The following is a 19,704-nucleotide window of genomic DNA, read 5'->3' as shown; positions in this document are numbered from 1 at the left end:
CAGACAAGGGGAGGAAATATTGGTCAGGAAGACGTTCATCATTTTTTCCCGAAAAAGGAATTCTTGTGCTCACAGTAATATTTCCAAATACACGAATGACCATGTGAGGAATGATTTTAACTTCATTTATTTTTCTGCTTTTGTACCTACTGAGAGAAGGGAAGCAGGTAACTGTATATGTTGAGCCAGTTAAATGTTTGGGCTATTAGTAGGAGAAAACAAAATTTTCTAGGTAGGGCATTGGGCTGGAACAGCCTATTCTCTAGAACCTATGGCATGGGCAGAAAGAATGATTTTCATAATAAACCAATGACCCTGCAAACTCATTCCATATTAATGGGAGATTAAAGTTAATGGCAATTTAATGCTAAACCTATCTTATTTTATTATATTTTTATTCCGGAAATAAAATAAAAATAAAAACATTCTAGTTTTTATTTTTAAGATTTGCCTTTTAATTGGCTGGAGGTTTACCTCGGTTAATGGCATAGTCTTTCATAAAATCATATGCTAAAGGATTCTTTTATACACCTTAATTTCCCTTATAATATTAGAAATTTATGTGTGTTTCTCTGAGCCTATTTCTTCTTTCTTTCTTTATTTTCTTTTTTGGCCTATTTATTATTATAATCAGTTACCCACAGTCAGGGATTATCAGACTACCCCATAATATTTTATTTTGATTATTGGTATCTTGTGTATACTGGTTAGATATATGTATACATTTTGTATTTGGAAGCAAATTACACCACAACCTTATTTAGTTACAAGTCATTTGGGGACTTCTGAGAGTTTATATAATCTTACCATGGTCCCTCCCTCAAGTTCAGGGCACGCTAGAGAAGACAAAGAATCCAGAAACTCAAGCTACCTTTTGCCCTTAAGTGAACTTGGCCCGGGGACCTGAGTCGTGTTTGGTGAACCTGTTGTGCCACCTACAGCCCATTTTCAGAAGTACATGTCTTGTCCCTGTCTGCGCATGTGCTCTCACGGTCTTTCCTTCTGACTCTTGCTGGTCTGCTTCCTCCCGCAGTACATGGAGCTCGTGGCCAATGAGTACCTCGGCTACGGGGAAGAGCAGCACGGTGTGGACAAGCTGGTCAACATGACGTGTAAGTGTTGTGGCCCGACACCGCTGCTTTCCCGATGTGCTAGAATGAGCAGGATGGCATTTTCACCAGGAAAAAGGATTCTTTGAATACGTATGAGTCTCCCCATCCACAGTTACGGTCTTGAGAGCTCAGGTCAATAGTTCTAGTTAGCGGCAAAAATACTCAGAAGGAAAACTTCAGATCACAACTCTTACCTTGAAAAGCCCAACTTGAGGTGGGAGATTTTCAATGAGCACACACTTACTTTACTGCAAGAGAGACTTCCACAGTGGCAGATTTTGGTAAAAATATTTTTTGCTTTCCTTGATTTCTATTAAGATGCCATAGGCTATTCAATTTTCACCTATAAAGTTGGGTTAATAATAATAATACCTACCTCATAAAATTTAAAACATTGTGAACGTAGAAAAAGAGAGGAAAAGCCCCTGATGTGATGATGATAATGTGAAATCTTTGGTCAGTGGGCATGGCACTCAGTCTTCTCTTTTTGGAAGGCCCCACCTTCCACCCTCTCCAGCTCCAGTGAGCCCCATTTTCTTTGTGTGAATGGTCTGATTTCCCATGTTTGTTTCCACGACAGCACACTGATTCCCAGTTCCAGGGAGAGGAGAGTACGTCACCGCCCTGGACGCCAGGAAGGTTCTTTGAGCACAGCTTTCTGTGTCCAGCACGTTCACCAGCCTCCCCGCTCCTCCTTAGACTCAAAATCTTTATGGGGCTATCTTTGAAGAGTAGGTTTCACTTTGAACTTGTAATGATGTTGCGCAACGCAAGTGGAAGGAGTTGTTTCCCTTTTCTGCTCTCTCCATATTTTGTTGTGATAATATATAATATAATATATATAATATATAATAATCATTAGTTGAGCTTAAGAGGAAATTCTCAGAATAAAAAAAGACCCTGTTCCTCCTCCCTTTATTGTTTCTTTTGTGTTATCTGTCTTCCCATTTGCACTTTCTCTGCTTGCCCTCCAGTAATTCAGACTTGAGTTTCATGAATACTGCTGCCTTTAAGCACCGAATCCCTCTTTCTTTATAGATATTTTTCAAAAGCTTGCTGCTGTCAAAGACCAAAGAGAATGGGTCACCGCAAGTGGAGCCCACAAGGTGAGCGGTTCTGGAAGGAGTGAACACTTCAGGTCCATGTGACAGCGGGTCACCGGCTGGAGTGGAGGGCCCCATGTTCAAGGGTCTTATAATTATAAGTTCACGGAATCTAGCCTAGAGTTGTACCTCTCTGCCAACCCTCTTATATTCTTTATTAGTCTAAGGAGCAAATATGGGAATAGCAAACAGGTTTCCTGAAACTCTTTTTTCTTCTTTTTCCTATGCCTCTTAAGAACAACTAAGTTCATTGTTTTGCTTAAATGTTTCTTGAGAAACCCCGGCTATCTATAAACTGACCCTAAGTGTGTGTTAACAAATGAACAAATAAAATGTGTGTATACATCTAAACACATTCCATATGGCACATGGGGTTGTATTTGTTTGAACCATATGAAATTGTCATGTCTATATGCCCATTTCCTCTGGTTCAACTTTATAATCAGGTGGTATAGTACTGCAGGCATACGGGTCAAATATGCATCAAGATGAATGAATGCAGGTTTAATCAAAACAGGCTAAATGTATATTTATAGCAAAGCTATTTAGATGGGAGCTGCCTACAGCCAAGTTTTAATAATCCGTTCTCCTATCCCAGGAGGTTACTTTCTAGCAGGTACTAGAGCAAGGTTGCCTAAAATGTGTTCACACATGCTGCCCGTTGTGTAGGAGATGATTCTTGGTGACATACAAATCGACACTTTTAATTCCGATAGCCGCGTATATTTTACCGAAACTATCGCTCAGAATTTAAGGAACATTTCGAGTAGCATTAAGGAGGTAAGTGGGTATGGCAAAAATCGTGGAAGTCACATGTCAGGGACTGAAGTTTGGGGAACATTCTATTAGAAGACAGAGAAAACAGTGAGAGAAGAATAAGAGGAGAGGATGAGAGAAATGGGGATAATGATAGCTTCATAAAACACTAATGAAATCATAAAGGGGAAAGAAAAATTGGCATAAAAGAAAGCAGACCCCCCCCCGGAAGTTGTTGCATGGCTTGTAGCTCTGGCCAGCAGTGTGTTTGGGGGTGTAGTTTTGGGGGAGTCTGAGTTCTAAAAGTCCCTGAGGAAGGGGACTTCAGGAGAGGCAACTGATAAGGTACAGACTTGCGGCTAAGTCATGTTACTTAGGGTGATGCCTGGAAGCATCGATCCATGCCCTTCCAACATCAGTTAGAAATCTGAGAGGCAAATGAAGTGCTAGCTAATGTTAATATACCTTACTTAGTTTAGGGGGAAAAAGAGAGTCTTCAACACTTTGGTGAAAAATAGTTCCACAATTTGGAAAGAGCATACTGCAAAGCCTGTTTCAGAATGAGCTCCCAATGATCGGTTGCTATCAGGCTTGTGTTTCTATCATGAGCCTCCCTGCTTGTCCTTGCAGGGAGATCAGAAGAGGCAGAGCAGACCTCCTGGGTGCAGGAAAATAGAGGGAAGAGTGAGACCGTTGGCCATGTAGCTTGGTCTCTTTGGCTTCCTGCCCTGGGTAAGGAATGGCTACAAGGAACTTGTCTTGAGTTCCAAAGCAGGCAGGGCCCCTCCCCTGGAAGAACTGGGTGTGGTGAATGTTTAATAAAACTCCTCTTGAGGTTGAGCTTGATGATCGTTGAAAGAAATGTCCTACCACTCAAGATGCTTGTAGAATGTACACAATGAAACTTTCTTTCACTTTATTTTTCAGACATTAGTAAATTTACTTGGTGCCCGAGACACTAATGTTTTGCTGGGTGCCCTTCTGGCTCTGGCTAGTTTAGCTGAAAGGTAAGTGTATTTTACTATACTTTGCAGTTCACTGCGGTAGCGATTTAGGCAGGAGATGTGGAAAATAGATCAATTTCTCTGGTTACTTACCCACTTAGTTACAGTTTGTGAAACAGAGGTATGGAAGAGCATTGATATATAGGAGAAGATCCTGGATGAAAAAGTATCACTTTAAAACTCAGGCTGGGGGGCGCCTGGGTGGCTCAGTCAGTTGAGTGACCAGTTTCGGCTCAGGTCATGATCTCGTGGGTTGTGAGTTCAAGCCCCACATCTGGCTCACTGCTGTCAGCCTATCAGCACAAAAGCCCGCTTCAGATCCTCTGTCCTTCTCTCTCTGCCCCTCCCCCACTTGTGTTCTCCCAATTTTATATATATATACATCTATAAACTTAAGCTGGAAAGGAAAATCCCACTTTAAAATTTTCTTCTTCTTTTTTTACTGACCAGAAATACTTACCTAGTCTTTTATCCAACCCTCAGATATTTCCACATTCAAAATTACCATAATTTTTGTTTGACAACTAAATCTCCCTGACCTTAAAAAAGTTCTCTTCTATGTATTTATTTTAACATCTAAGACATTTTCAAACATTTTTACCCTTAAAACAATCCTGGATAACATGTTCCCTTATAGATACCGAGATTATATTAAGTAAAAGTGCTTTAAATACGGTTTTGTGCCAATAAGTGGATCTGTGCTTTATTCTTTTGATTTTTTTTAACTTTACAGGGAGTAATTGACCTATATAATGGCATTTGTTTAAAGTCTACAACATGATGATTTGCTATACTTTATATATATGGAATGGTTATCAAGCTCAAGATAATATACTTATCACATACTTAACTGTGTGTGTGTGTGTGTGTGTGTGTGTGTGTGTAATAGGAACACTTGAGATCTGCTCTCATCAACTGTCAAGTGCACAATACTATTCTATTGACTGTAGTGTCCATGCTCTACCTTAGGTTTTCAGCACTCATTCTTCTTGTTACTGGAAGCTTGTACCCTTTAACCTGTATTTTCCCCTCCTTCTGGCTAGTTGCACCTGTCAACTACTCACCATTCCAATCTCTGTTTCTATGCAATCAGTTCTTTCATTTTTAGTTTTAGATTCCACATGTAACTGATATGATACAGTAGTTACCTATCTCTGGCTTATTTCACTTAGCGTAATTTCCTCCAGGTTTCTCCATGTGGTCACAAATGGCAGGATTTCTTTCTTATTTTTTTTTTATTCAATTATATATGTTACATACACACACACCCCTCTATAGGTCATTTTTATATCTTGGCTACTGTGAATAATGCCTTTCATTACTTTTCTTATGAACAGTATATGATTCCTTTTGGAGAAAGGGAATTATGTTATCATCATGCTGTTATCAACCAAATTTAAATTTATGACATATGACACTTATTGAATGTTGGAATTTGATGTAGCCCTAGCCCATAATATGAGAACTGGGGTGTTAGATAAATTATATGGTAAAGTAGTAAAGTATGTCTTTAGTAATTACTAATAGTTTTCAACTTGTAGTCCGGAATGTAGGGAGAAGATAAGTGAACTCAACATTGTGGAAAATCTGCTGATGATTTTACATGAATATGACTTGCTTTCCAAAAGGTAGGATTGCTTCCTGGGGAAAGAGACAATGCCATAGATGATGAAAATGATTATAATCATTTCTATCATGTCATGCTATTTACATTGTCAACTAAAGTCATGAGTCACCTTGACATTTATTTTCTGTTTAAGTTTTTATAAAGAAACTAGAACACAGAGGTGTATTGATTTATCTTTGTTCTTGTACCACTTCTGGATCTGGGCATAGAATCAAATTGTGTGAATCTTACGATCACATCCTTAATATTTTTGTTTATTGGGCTTTTTTTTAAAACATCCTGTCCCTTTAAGGAAAGATACTCTGAGGTAGTTCTATTTTTACTAATTTCAGAATATATGTTGAATCAATTATTAGACTGTTACAATCTATTTTGCTTAAGTAAGTAAAATAAATTAAGATAGCTACTGACTTGTTTCACGACCACCTGTTATTATAACTCTAAACAGAACCCGAAATGTATTCATTTTCACTTGAACTACATATTGCTTTGAAGAATTACTATATCCAGATAGTTATTGGGTGGTTTTTTTTGTTTTTTTGTTTTTTATATTTTCCCCCCACCTATTGGGTTGTTTTTAAATGGAGTTGCAACCTACATCATTTGATATTTAGTTAAGTAAGTCATAATTTTCTCAAGAGGTAAAATAGGTAACAGATATATCAAACGATGGAGCCCTGACGTGTAACCATAGTAAATCCCCTTGAATCTTTCTTCAAAGTCCATTTCCTCCTCTTTTACAAACTATACTTACAGAGTCGCTTACCTGAACTCGTTTCTGGGAAACAGCCTCTGCCCGGGTGTTAGAACATCAAAGATGAAGAAGACAGAGTGTCGAGTGTGGGAGAGGGGATGGCCGTGCAGGGCAGTGGTTTCACCATAGTACTCTACTGGGTGTGGCTGATGGTTGCACAGGGCTCTCTGGGAACAGAGAGGAGAAGCTCCCAGTCAGAGCCAGGGGTCATGCCAAGTTTCTGAGAGGAAGAGGCGTTATATAGGCAAAGGAGAGAACACGTGAAAACACAATGTGCTCCCTCATGGAGCCATGAAGTGGGCTTTGTTCAAGGCACTGCCTCGTTGGGCACAGCTGGAAGAGGGAAAGTGCCAGATAACTAGGCGGTTAATCATAAGTTAGAAACATAGCTAATTTTGATCCTGCTTTCTATATGCCAGGCCCTGCTCTAAGCACTTTTGTGTGTTAACTCATTTGATTGGCACAATAACCTTATCGATTTCCATATTTTATAGAGGATGCGGCAAGATCTCTTTCACCAGGTAACTGTGGGCTCTTTGTGCCAAATAAGAGAGTAGCTCTTATCCATGATCATTATGGGGACTCTCGGAAAGACTTTAAGCATAATCAGATTCGTTTGGGGGGAAGATTACCCTGGTGGCAGTGTGTAGGGTGTGTGACTTGGGGAATTTAGCCACACAATGAGATCAAGGAGGGAATTTTTGGTGTAGAAAGTTCGAGAAGATGAAGAATACTATTTGCCGAAAAACATATGTTCTGAATGTCAGAGCACTGAATGTCTGAATGAGAGGGACTTATGGGAAATTGGCTCAGCGGCAAGGAACTATAGAGTAGTGTGGACATGAGAAGACTGGAGAGCGAGTGACAGAGGGGCTTATGTCCTGGGCACAGTCCAGGAGGAGCACTGGGGTTAGCCAGCTGCGTTGACTTGTAAGAGGATTAATCTCAGTAGCTGCCCAGGTAACAGGGGGCACTGAAGGCTCTTGATTGGCAGTGGTAGATTGGGAAAGGAGAAGGAAGTTGTTCGGATGATTCCGTCTTCTGGCTTGGAAAATGGAAAAGGCAGTAGTATCATGAATCAACACTGGGGATATCCGAGGAAGGAGCCACTTTGGGGAGGAGGATAATGACCTTGGGTGGAGACACAGTGGGCTGATACCTGTGGGACTGCCATGTGGCGAGAACATCCGGAGGGGCGGCCTGGGCCCAGCTCACAGTGCCGGGATAGAGCGGGTGTTCTAAGCCATGGGAAAGGACGGCACTGTCCAGGGAGAGTGTTTAGAGTGTGAGACTGGAAGGTTAAGGAAGGTTCTAGGAAATGTGCACCCTCGTAATGTTCCAGAGCACTGCTGGACCCCCTGTTGTATGCTATCATATCTTTATTTTACTCTCCAGATATCCACTGGGCACTTTGCATTTACTATCCTTGCGTTATAGGGTTTTTACTTTTTTGTTTGTCTGTATTGGCATTTAGTGTTAATGTCTTGCTCTTGTAACCACATACTAAGTTTCTGAAGACTGGGGGAGAGCTTTTATTTCTTTTGTCTGGAGCACCATGCAGGTCCCACTGTATGTACTTGCTATCTGTGTGCTGGTTAGTAGGTTTTTAGCCAGACCGATGGGCTTGGAGTGAGGCTCTGACTTAAAACAGCAGTCAAAGCACCATGACCTGCAGGCTAAATCTGGCTCCCTGCCTGTTTTTGTAAATAAAGATTTATTGGAACACAGCCATGCCCTTGTGTTTTTATGTATTGTTTATGGCTGCTTTTGCAGAGGTTGGCTTGGGTGGGTGGGGGCAAAGCCTCAAACCCTGGGCTGTGACCCAGCCCCCTACAGAAAACAGTGTTGACCTGGGACTTAGAAAATGTTACGGCGATGCAGTGATGATAGCTCCAGTCTCCACGTCAAGTCAACCACCCGTGGTGCTGCGGTTCTCATTCTCCCCCCTCCTTTAGATTAACCGCGGAGTTACTGCGCCTGCTCTGTGCCGAGCCCCAGGTGAAGGAGCAGGTGAAGCTCTACGAGGGGATACCCGTCCTCCTCAGCCTGCTCCACTCCGACCACCTGAAGCTGCTCTGGAGCGTGGTCTGGATCCTGGTTCAGGTTTGCGAGGACCCCGAGACCAGTGTGGAAATTCGCATCTGGGGAGGCATCAAGCAGCTTCTTCATATTTTACGAGGGTGAGTCAGAGGGGGTGTCGGCCTCGCTCGCTGAAGGCCGGGGAGCCTGCCAGCCAGTGGCACATTCGGTACATGGTCAGCGAGCTTCCTCCCGCTCTTCGGTCATTCATGTTATGGAGAATCACGCACACTTGTCGCAACCGTTCTTGAAATCAGTATCAGGGACATGCACCTTTCAAGTTTCTTGGGAGCCCTGAAATATTTATCTTTGTATCACAAGCCTCCAGTACCGTACCAGGAAGATAGAAGGTCTTCAGTCTGCAAATGTAGATTGAATGGAGACCCAAGAACCCGAAGAAAACATTTATCTTGCCACCTTTTTCTTGACATGCTCTATGCCTATGGTAATCCCAACAAATACAGTAATTTTCCTTTAAATTTACTATTTTCCTAAAATGTCTGCATTTGCATGTATTCATCGACAAGGAGAAGGCAAAACCCGCAATGAAAGAACAGACATATAATCCTTGGTTAAAAGGGGAGGAAATATCATTAATCAAATGATTACCACCTACTGATCCTAGTCCAGTTGCTTTTCCTCCCTCTCTGATCTTTACTGCAGTGCTCAAAGGTTGGCTCACACCTTCTCTCTCATTTAAAAGTAGAATTCCCTTGACATCCAAGACTTGAGGATACAAAAGGAATGGTTGGTTAACATAGTTTCAAATTGAAATTTTCTTGAAGTATGTTCCAATCAGTATGTATGTATTAGACACATTGAAGTAATGGATAATGATGTCTTCTGGTACTGCCGGTGGGAAAGTTCTAGTACCTAAAATTACTATAAAGCATAACTCAACCTTCCATGTACAGACTCAAAGTTGAAAAGGAGTGTGTCTGCCTGAAAGCAATCACACTTGTAACTGCGGTACATAAATCAAGCTCACTCTAATAAAGGCAGAATGACTTACCATTCTTAATATGACCAAGTATTATCAAATGAGAATTACTTAGATTTTGTGCTCGTTTTGCCCCTAGGGATATTATAGAACCATATGTTATCAACTTCGTTTTCTGTGAGGACATTTCCAAGCATAAGAAGACTATAGATACGAACAATCGCTTTATTCATGATTTCTGTCATTACCAAAACAAAGGAATGTTGACAATGTACTCACTTCTATGACTATCCCATGAAAATCTCAAATAATTTATAGTATAAACTGTAAATCTCTCATTTGTACTGTGGCATAAGCCAGCTCCTTGGACACTGAGCAAAAGGTTCTTATTTTCTTGCTTGTGTGGGTGTGGGATGCTGATGGCAGTGGTGGGCATTATGATTCACCAGGACGCCTGGTACCACGGCTGTGGACGGCCCTGTCAGAGAGCACTTGTTTTCTCTGATGACAACGTTAACGTCTACAATGGTTAAGCAATACTTCAAAGATAAGACCCACCTTTCTTACCACCTAGAATTCAGCTTAATACAAGGCAGCGGTTTTCCTCTTTTGCTCAAGACGTAACCATCCTTGACAGAAGAGAGTTCTTCCATGTCGGGCGAGTCATTTTGCCAGTCCCTTTCTCTGGTGCAATGTTAGAAAACCCTTCCCTGGGAAAATGATATATGTCAACACTCATCCTATGTGAACTCTGTCTCAGCGCTCCGGGAGAATGTATCACCCCAGCTGGGTCAACAGCGCCCTTCCAGGGCTTGTGCCTGCCCCTGAGCTGCCTGGGGCTGGCACAAGCCGTGGCGGCTGCCAGGCTGTCTGCTGGCTTGAGTAGGAACAGGGATGCTGTCCGGGCAGTTCCCAGGAAGCCTGTTCGTGCCCATTCGCCTACAGTCCTAAACTCAAGAGTGGTTCCTGTTGGGCTGTATCTTTGCGTGAAGGGGGGCGGTGATCTCTAAAATTTGAGTTTTAACCTAATTTTCTTGACAGGTAACGCCACCACCAGTTGTGACTATCCTTGCACCTCGCTCCATGACCTCCCCAATGCTAATTGGAGGAAAGGCACTATGGGCTCAGGTGACATGGGAGGGAAGCCAAGGAGAGTCTATCTATGTTATATTTAGGCGCAAAGAAATCCAGATAGAGCTGCAGCCATAAAAAATAAGTAAATGAAAAAAATACAGTATTCACATTCAACAGAAAGAAACAAAACAAAAGACACAGAGACACTATTGTAGAAGATGTGACGTTGAGTAAACAGAAAAACAAAAGCTTTGTTTTACCAAAGATGTTAAACTGAACAGGACATTTATGACCTGAGGTTAAAGATGAGCTGCTGGGACAAGGAAGCGGGGAGGAGAGGCACTGCGGAGCCAGGAGAAAAACCAGGAAGGAATAATTCACGGAACTGAGACTTTCATCAGAGTCCCAGACAGAAACCCGAGTCAGTACAAGGAAGGGCGGGCTTGAAAAAGCTGCATGTAATGTGGAGGAAAAAGTCAGAGGAATGAGAACCATTAGAGAATGAAGGATACAGTTTGCAGAAGATGAGTTTTTAGCATGTGGATAATTGATATCCTGGGTTAAAGAATAAAGCAAAAGGAATAAAAAAAAGTCAAAGATATAATAGAAGAGCCCTTTCCCAAAATAAGATTGGAATTTCTTGGAACAAGAAAACTCAGAATGCCGCAGACTGAACTGTAGTCGGGTGACTGGATAGCAGCAGAAGGGAGTCGCAAAACAAAGGCGCACGTGTGGAGCCGGGGGGAAAAGGCGGTCTTTTCAATAAATGGTGTGGAGTCAGTTCAGTAACCGTTAAGAGAGGAGGAAAATAAGGATGGAAGGAAGGGGGAGAGGGAGAGGGAGGGGAGGGAGGGAGGACAGAAGGAAAGAAGGAAGGAAGGAGATGAAGAGAGAGGAAGAGAGGAAGGGAGGAAGGAAGAAGAAAAGAACCCTTACCTCACGCCACACTCAGAAATCCACTCTAGGTAGACTGGTAGGTGAAACAATAAAGAGAACATAGGAGAAAACTTCACAACCTGAGAGAGGCAACCATTCCTTCAACAGGACCACAAAGCCCTGACCAGGAAGGAGGATCGATAAACTGTGCATTCGCTTTTCTTTTTCAGAGACAGGAATTTTGTTTCTGATCGTTCTTCCCTCGGCAGCCTGTCGAGCGCGAATGCGGCCGGCCGGATCCAGCAGCTTCATTTGTCAGAAGATTTAAGCCCTCGGGAAATACAAGAAAATACTTTCTCTCTTCAAGCAGGTATTTATATAATATTGTTATGTCACACTCGGGTCCTGTTTGGCATATTGTTTTATTCTCTGTCATAAAATTACTGCGATGATATTAATCAGGCACGATGCAGGTTAGTGACGCCACAAACTTTTCTCTCCCACATTCTGAACACTTCGAGGAGGCAGCACAGAAGTCAGTCCTAAGAAGAGCAGAATATTCGCTTTTTTGTTGGTAAGGCTGGATTGGAGCATTCAGCTTGCTGTGTGGCCAGAATCATGGCTCCTATACTTTCTAGATCTCAGAGCACCCTCCTTGAAGGAGATTCTACAATACACATACTCGTTCTGCTGGAAGCACGGGAAGGCCCTCCTTACTAGTGGGCTCCTAAAGTCACACAAGCAGGAGCAAGGATGTATGCGCACCCTTTTGGCCGTTTGGTACAACCTCAAACAAGGTGCACACTAGAGCCCCTGGCCTTTGCGACAAGTGGGGCTCCGGTGCTGCCGATCAAGCCGGGTGCCCTGCAGCGGCTAAGGAGGCACCAGCGGGTCGGCCGGAGGGCAGGCAGGTCCCAGGAGGAGAACGGAGTGGCATGGGGAGGACGAGAGGGGGTCGGAGCAGGGCAGGTGTCCTTTGCTCCCTGCTGCTGCTTCCAGGAGACTCGGGATGTTTCTTCTCAGGCACATGACGTTCAGGGAAATAGGATCCCCTCCTCGAATTGCCATTTCTGCAGATTCTGAAGGCCTCCGTGTCACTATACGGGCGCCTGCTGGGGATTTCCTGTTTGAGGTCTCCCCCAGGAAATGTAATTGAGCTGAAATCAGAGCTCCTGGGATTTCTGGGCCTTTCTCAAAGTGTAGATGAGATCCATGGTGCTAGAGGTCAGAAGGGCAGTCACCCCCATGTGGGCTGGTAGGCAGATTATTGCCCGGGAAGGGGCACAGGGCCTTGGTGTCCTGTCCTATTTATTCATCGGTGCGGCAGTAGTTATGGGCACACAGATGCACAGTGTCCCACCAGACTGTACACTTAAGATGTAGCTACTTCATACAGCTTATTTATACTTCAGTAAAAGGGGAACCCTTTTAAAGTTAAAAGCATAAGTCGTTAGGAGCCGGGTCTGAGTTTTTGATCCGCCCACTGTGGTGGCCTCATGGCCTTGGGCCAGCGCCTTCACCTCTGCAGGCTTCAGTTCTCACCTGTAAGAGCGGTGGTCACCGTTATATCAGGGTTTGAGGGCTATTGGAAAATGATGTGGGCACACACAAGACGCCTGCAGCCCAGCGCAGGGCCAGCGCGAGGGCCGCAATACATGCTTGTCCAGGTCCAGCGTGTCTCTGGCAGACGAGAAGCAGTTCGGTCCAGAACATTCCGAGAGGCTGCCGTGCGGCTGGAAGGAGCCAGCCGGGTAGTGCTCGGAGCACGGGTTTAACTGGCAGACTGCAATTGGACTTCGGGCCCCTGGCACTTACTCAGTTCTGTGAACCTCTGTTTTCTCATCAATAAAACCGGGAATCATAGTACTCGGATTATAAGGGTTAATTTGGATAATATAATTGCAGTTCTCATTTAGTAAACCATTGTAGATGATGTGTTTACTGAGCACCTGCTACATCCCGGCACATGCTGGGCCCCGGGGTCACAAGGAAGCCGCCTCCTGGTCACAGTAAGTGCTCAGTGCAAGGCCGCACCTCATGCGGAAGTGCACATGAGTGATGTCAAGAGCAGAGTTAGGCAGCGCTGAAGGTCAGCCCCCTTCCCCCCCAGGCCCAGCCTGAGGCAAAGGTACTGCTTTCGGAGGAACGACCCCGACCCCGCTCACAGAATTCCCTGTGGAGGTCAAGTATTGACGTAACTGTAAAGTGCAGTCAGTGAGGACAGACTCGATCATTCATCATTCGGTGTTTTCCTTCCAGCCTGCTGTGCTGCCCTCACGGAGCTGGTGCTGAACGACACCAACGCCCACCAGGTGGTCCAGGTGAGAGCGCCCTCCAGGGTCCGGCTGCAGACCCCTCCCCCTACGCCGTGCTCACCGACCACAGCCCGGGGTTAGCTCTGTATCCCCAGGACACAGCTTTGGGGATCCCATGCTGTGGTTTCAAAGTATTTTGATGTGTCTTATTTAAGTTCTAGAACTCCATTTTATATTCTTTTTAATTTTTAATTTATTATTTTTTTAAGATTTTATTTTTAAGTAATCTCCGCACCCATCGTGGGGCTCAGACTCACAACCCTGAGATCAAGTCCCACACTCTTCCGGCAAGCCAGCACCCCTAGAATTCCACTTGATATTCTTATCCTTCCTCCTTCAACTCACTTGTCTTCCAAAGAACTGCCCTGTATTTCATCTGTGATGCTTATTCCATACATTGTGTGCAAACGTTTTCATTTTCTTTATCTTTTTTTTTAAAGCTATTTTGAATCGCTTTAACTCTGGGCATATAAGATACTATGAGTCGCAGATGGTAGTCACTTCATCTAAGAGAACGTCAGGTTGTTGAGCCAGAGGGGATCGAAACACATACTAACAAAACATTTATTGCCCAGAAACAAGTTTCACAAAGCAAAATTCATTCATCAGTCCACTACATATACAGTAGTCTACACTGTCCAACTTCAGCTTCAAAATCCATCAAAGGTGGTAAGAGATCACATCACCAATGCTCAGAGTCTCAGGGGGACCCAGCAAATCAGGAGGTATGGTGGAACGGGGGGCATTTAGACTTGGCCCCGTTGAGGTTCAGTTCCTAATATTGTTACCTGGTGGCTTGGCCACTGGAAAAAAATGACTTGGCCTCTCCAAGATCTGGTTTTGTCATATAACAAGCAGGAAATTATAGACTAGTCCACAGAATAGCTGTAAAGACTAAATGCGTGAAGGCAGGAATGGTCTTCACGGTTATAATATAAATACCCACATATAGTAGAGTTCAGTAAATTAAATATTTAATAGATAATAGAAATGTAGCAATAAGCACATTTTGTTCATTCTGCCATGTATATATTTGCATTAGAGTACAGAAGGATAACTTTCTATACTTTATAGATTTTCCAGGCATAACTTTCATTTTTTAAATCTATTACTCTTGGGGCGCCTGGGTGGCTCAGTCAGTTAAGCATCCAGCTGCAGCATAGGTCATGGTCTTGCAGTTTGCAAGTTTGAGCCCCACATTGGGCTCTGTGCTGACAGCTCAAGGCCTGGAGCTGATTCAGATTCTGTCTCCCCTCTCTGTTCCTCCCTTGCTCGTGCTCTCTATCTCGCTCAAAAATAAACAAACTAAAAATTTTTTAAATCTATTACTCTTGTGTCCCTTATTTTTTCTCTTTTCTTTTCTATGGTAATTTATCTGTGTGTATTGTTTCATTACCAAACTATAAAGGGAGAAATTATATTTCATAATTAGATATTTAAAATGCAAAGGATAGAGATATTTATATCCCTTTGTTGTGTTCCTTTTTATCCTCTACTCTTTGTTTTTAAACTATTTAAGGGGAGACTGGCTGCCTCAGTTAGTTAAGCATCCAACTTGGTTTTGACTCAGGTCATGATCTCATGGTTCATGGGATTGAGCCCCACATCGGGCTCTGCGCTGACAGTGTGGACCCTGCTTGGGATGCTCCCTCTCCCTTTCCCTGTCCCTCCCTTGCTTGCTCTCTATCCCTTTCTCTCTCAAAATAAATAAGTAAACATTAAGAAACGAAGTATTTAAATTACTTTGAGATGCTTTATTTATAACTTTAAAAACAGTTGAAATTTAAAGATTGTGGCTTCAGTCTTTGAATATTTAACATTCTCCTATAAGTTTACACAAAGTTCCAAAATTATACTACTATTTCTTTTCTAATATTAATTTCTGAGATTGTTTAGTTGCTTCTTTGTGCTTGTGTGTCTTTATGGCATTGTCAGTGCTGCCGCTAACATGGCCCTTTTATTCTTCCAGGAAAATGGTATATATACAATCGCAAAGTTAATTTTACCAAACAAGCAAAAGAATGCAGCAAAAACCAATCTGTTACAGGTAATACGCATGTCCATTGTTCTTCAATATTAAGTTACTGAAATCTGGGGAAACTTCGATCGTGCGAGGTGTAATTTTTAGCACCGGCCTCAGTACTGACTGTGAGGGTAAAATACCTGATGAGGGAGGCTGGCATGGTACCGAATGCTGTAAAAACAATATAAAAGGTTTAATAGTAGTTTCTGTGGGGGGGGGGCGTGAATTAGGTGATTTTACTTATGTTTTTCTTTGCTTGTCAGTAAGTTCTATAGCATTCAAAACATGGAATGCTTCCGTATCAGAAAATTGTAAGAGGAAACTGACTTGCATCTTTAAGCAGGGACCACGGTGAGGAGCTCTTCACCTTTACAAAGGAAGGCCTGTGAAATGGGTCTTGGTGGACGGGAAGAGACTGGCGAAATCATTAAGGAGATGGGAGTGGGCATCTGCTACAGGGTGGAAAGGCATCCTGCGGAGAGGGAACACCATGTGCAAAGTGCGGGAGCCCGGCAGCTTCCAGAGTGCGTAGGCTGCGGGCGGGGCCTGGGGGGCGTGGTCAGGGCAGGGGCGCGAGGCCTCGCGTGCGGGTAAGAAGGGGCACGTTACTGCAGGGTCCTCTGGAAGGGTAAAAGCCGCGTTACAGCAAGCCTTTGCAGTACTCGCAGCTCCTGTTTCAGAAAAGGAAACAAGCCGCCACGTGTGGCTGGAGGAGAGCTCCCCCGCAGAGGGAGCGGCGGGCGCGCAGGGAACGCTCGGTCGTGTCTGCAGGCGGCAGGCAGAAGCTCTGGGGAGCCGCCCACGACGACTCAGGAGTGGGACTCAGCTCCCTCGGCGCACCCCAGGCGTGGGGCAGGACGCCAGACCACCGATTCACTCGAATCCAGCCCGCAGATGCACTTCGTTAGGCCAGGAGAGGGGTTTTGAAGATACAAATGGAAGCGGCGTCCTTGGAGCGTTGGCGTCCTCCTTTCTCCCTGCCTCCTCTGCCCTCCACCGGGCTCTTTAACGTCACCGTACTGTGTGCCTGGCTTCCCTGCGCACGCTTATTTGTCCCCCTTTGATATTAAGACCACTAAGTTTATGAAGGAGTCCACAGTCAAGTTCAGCAGACCTCGACTGCCCCGGCGGTGGCCTATTAAACGGCCCGACTGCAGGCTGGGGGCGCTCTGGTTTTTTTCTCGCACGGCAAACTGTCAGACATTCAGCCATTTATTTTTCTTTGGTAAAGCTCACAGGCCTCTTACTGAGTGCTCTCGGGAGTTACTGTAGATTGTTCTATTTGGGGAACGCTTAAGACTCTTTACTCAAGAGACCAATTTGTCAAGTTTCAGTCCAGGGTGCCTGTGGCTATTTTTATATGTCATCATTGCGAGTGTTTATTTTCTCATAGGAGCCATATAAATATTGAGGCATACATAGCAGGCTAGAAACAAAATAAACCTTGAGCTCCTGAAAATCTTCGGCTGTTTGCTTTTCTCACAGTAGGAATTTTATTTCTGGTCTCTGTTGTTCATTTTGCACTTTCTAGAAAGGAGTTAATGACAAGTACGGAGTGAAACAAGTCCAGCATCATGGCGTTCTACACCATACTGCTTTTTTAAAACACTAGACTTAGCCAAGGTATTGATGGGTTTCATTTTCAGTCCTATGCTTTGGCTCCAACGTAGGCCAGCCCCGTGCTCGCAGTAAAGCCACTGTAATGTCTAGTTCATGATAATTTTATCCTGGAAATGTTTTAATTTGTCACGCTACCATTTAAGAATCTCATATCCTTTTATTTTCCAGTGTTATGCATTCAGAGCCTTGAGGTTTCTATTCAGTATGGAAAGAAACAGACCACTCTTTAAAAGGTATGAGCTTAGGGGCGCTTGGGCGGCTCAGTCAGCTAGGTGTCTGGCTTCGGCTCAGGTCATGATCTCACGGTTCGTGGGTTCGAGCCCCATGTCGGGCTCTGTGCTGACAGCTCACTCAGAGCCTGGAGCCTGCTTCGGGATTCTGTTTCTCCCTCTCTCTCTCTCACCTCCTGCCCCCGCCTCCCCGCCCCACTTGCTCTGTCTCTCTTTGTCTCTAAAAAAAAAAAAAAAAAAAAAACCATTAAAAAAAAAGGTATGAGCTTAGAGAAATTTCAGTGACCAGCGATCATGAGATGGACCTGTTTTCACACACCTGATTTAGATGCAAAAAATAAGAGAGTCATTACGTAGAGCATGTGTTTTCAGATTTTCTGGAATCCACAGACAACACAGACTTAGCCTACACTGAAAGTGAAGTAAATGATGAAGAAAGAGAATGAATCACTCTATCAATCCAACTCTTCTTAATTACCGTGGCTGCTATTGGTTTTAGTTTTCCTTTTTCTTTTTTTGGACATTAGCATTTTCAATCAATGACATCGAAAAATATATGCTTATTCTCATGCATTCAGAAATTCTATAGTTGGTCTAGTCCTTTTCTCTTAATCAATAGAAAAAGAAGTTTTGTCTGGATGTCCTTCATAGGGGAGGAGCCTATCTGAAGGGGAAAAGTCTGGGTGGAGGCGACAGAAACATCACCTCCGTGGGAAGCAAGCAGTCACCTGCACGTGTGGCCTGCATGCCATCGTGTCGGGCAGGCTGGCCACAGTCACAGGCCCAAGTTCATCCTCGAATTCTATTGGTAAAAGGCAGAATAGAAATAAGAGCTTAATGGGTTTTGTTCAGAAGTGCTGGGACATTTTATGTTGTTACCTTATTTACAAATGATCCTTGAATTTGAGGGAAGAACAGTAAGCAAAATTATTATACCCTTTTATTTCAAGGCCTGAAACCATTCATTTTTGTGGACTTAAAGGTTTTACTAAGTCCTTGAAATCAGCACCTTGGAAATGACACATAAATCTCTCAATTTTTTTTCATCTACCTGTATCTTTATTTTCTTTTCATGAAACATTTAACAATGGGGTTAGTATTTACCTCCTACGGTTACTAGGAGGACTGAATCTAATGGCATTTATGTGAGTGTTCCACACTCCATAAACACCCCATAAACATTCCTTCCCCAAACGTCTCATGCCTGAACCCCTGAATATCTTACACATACGGTCTTTGTAAAATCTGTATCATAACAAGAGATCTGCTCTCTTCACGAATTTCCAAGTGTACAGCACAGACCTGTCACCTGTCAGCAGGTGCTCACACCGCAGGACTAGAAACTTGCCTCTCTGGTGGCGTTTCCTTGTCCCTTAAGAACCGTAGCTCTAGTTCATTGCCGTGAGACACGTGGGTGAGTCCTGTTTGCCCCCACTTTGTTGATGACCTAAGGAAGTTAAGTTTGCTTCGTGTAAGGAATCTGTGAGTGGGCTGGCCCCGGAGGGAGGGGTAACCTACGTGAAGTGTATGTGTGTGCACTTTCCCTGTAGGCTTTTCCCCGCTGACCTGTTTGAGATCTTCATCGATATCGGACATTATGTTCGTGACATCAGCGCATATGAAGAATTGGTATCCAAGTTGAATGTGTTAGTGGTAAGTCCTGAGCTTTAATACTTGGGCAGGCTGCCATGTGGGCACGATGGAGATCATCATAGTGTCCATTTCCTTTTTATTTTTTCGGTTAGGACGATGACCTGAAGCAAGTTGCTGAAAATATTGAAAGCATTAATCAGAATAAAGCTCCTTTGAAATACATAGGCAACTACGCAGTTCTGGACCATCTTGGAAGTGGGGCTTTCGGCTGTGTCTACAAGGTGACTTTGCCCTTGGAGAACCGTTCTCTGACTTTTCCAAGCAAGCCAGATAGATTCCCCCTGGCACACACCCATGCAACAGGACTGGCGCCCTCAGTGTTGGAAAACAGATACGTGAATTATATTTTTGCCCATCAGATAGCTGTTCTGATGTTAAATTATCTCCACTTTCAGGTCTAAAAATTGGTCACGGGTCTTTGAAGACAAGAGCCGTTATTAATGTCTCATCAAAAAAGATGTCAAAATGGCTTGTCCCAGTGCATGACACTTTCTTGAAATTCACAACCAGCGTTTTCGATAGTTGCCCAGTGAAATCC

General features: G+C 43.6%; 1 protein-coding gene across 1 annotated transcript in view; it reads left to right on the top strand.

Moving 5' to 3' along the window:
* The window catches only part of NEK10 (NIMA related kinase 10), a 226,846-nt gene that overhangs the window by 37,681 nt on the left and 169,461 nt on the right, over positions 1 to 19,704 (top strand). Inside the window, exons 8-18 of the mRNA XM_029940369.1 lie at positions 1,034 to 1,112; positions 2,151 to 2,218; positions 3,899 to 3,978; positions 5,517 to 5,603; positions 8,312 to 8,536; positions 11,556 to 11,695; positions 13,585 to 13,646; positions 15,610 to 15,687; positions 17,452 to 17,516; positions 19,064 to 19,166; positions 19,259 to 19,387. Of these exons, the coding sequence (XP_029796229.1) occupies positions 1,034 to 1,112; positions 2,151 to 2,218; positions 3,899 to 3,978; positions 5,517 to 5,603; positions 8,312 to 8,536; positions 11,556 to 11,695; positions 13,585 to 13,646; positions 15,610 to 15,687; positions 17,452 to 17,516; positions 19,064 to 19,166; positions 19,259 to 19,387 (1,116 nt within the window). The remainder of the gene's footprint in view (positions 1 to 1,033; positions 1,113 to 2,150; positions 2,219 to 3,898; positions 3,979 to 5,516; positions 5,604 to 8,311; positions 8,537 to 11,555; positions 11,696 to 13,584; positions 13,647 to 15,609; positions 15,688 to 17,451; positions 17,517 to 19,063; positions 19,167 to 19,258; positions 19,388 to 19,704) is intronic.

This window comes from Suricata suricatta, chromosome 5 (assembly GCF_006229205.1).
Source record: "Suricata suricatta isolate VVHF042 chromosome 5, meerkat_22Aug2017_6uvM2_HiC, whole genome shotgun sequence".
In the NCBI taxonomy this organism is placed as follows: domain Eukaryota; kingdom Metazoa; phylum Chordata; class Mammalia; order Carnivora; family Herpestidae; genus Suricata; species Suricata suricatta.
This window is presented reverse-complemented; position numbering and strand designations above follow the sequence as displayed.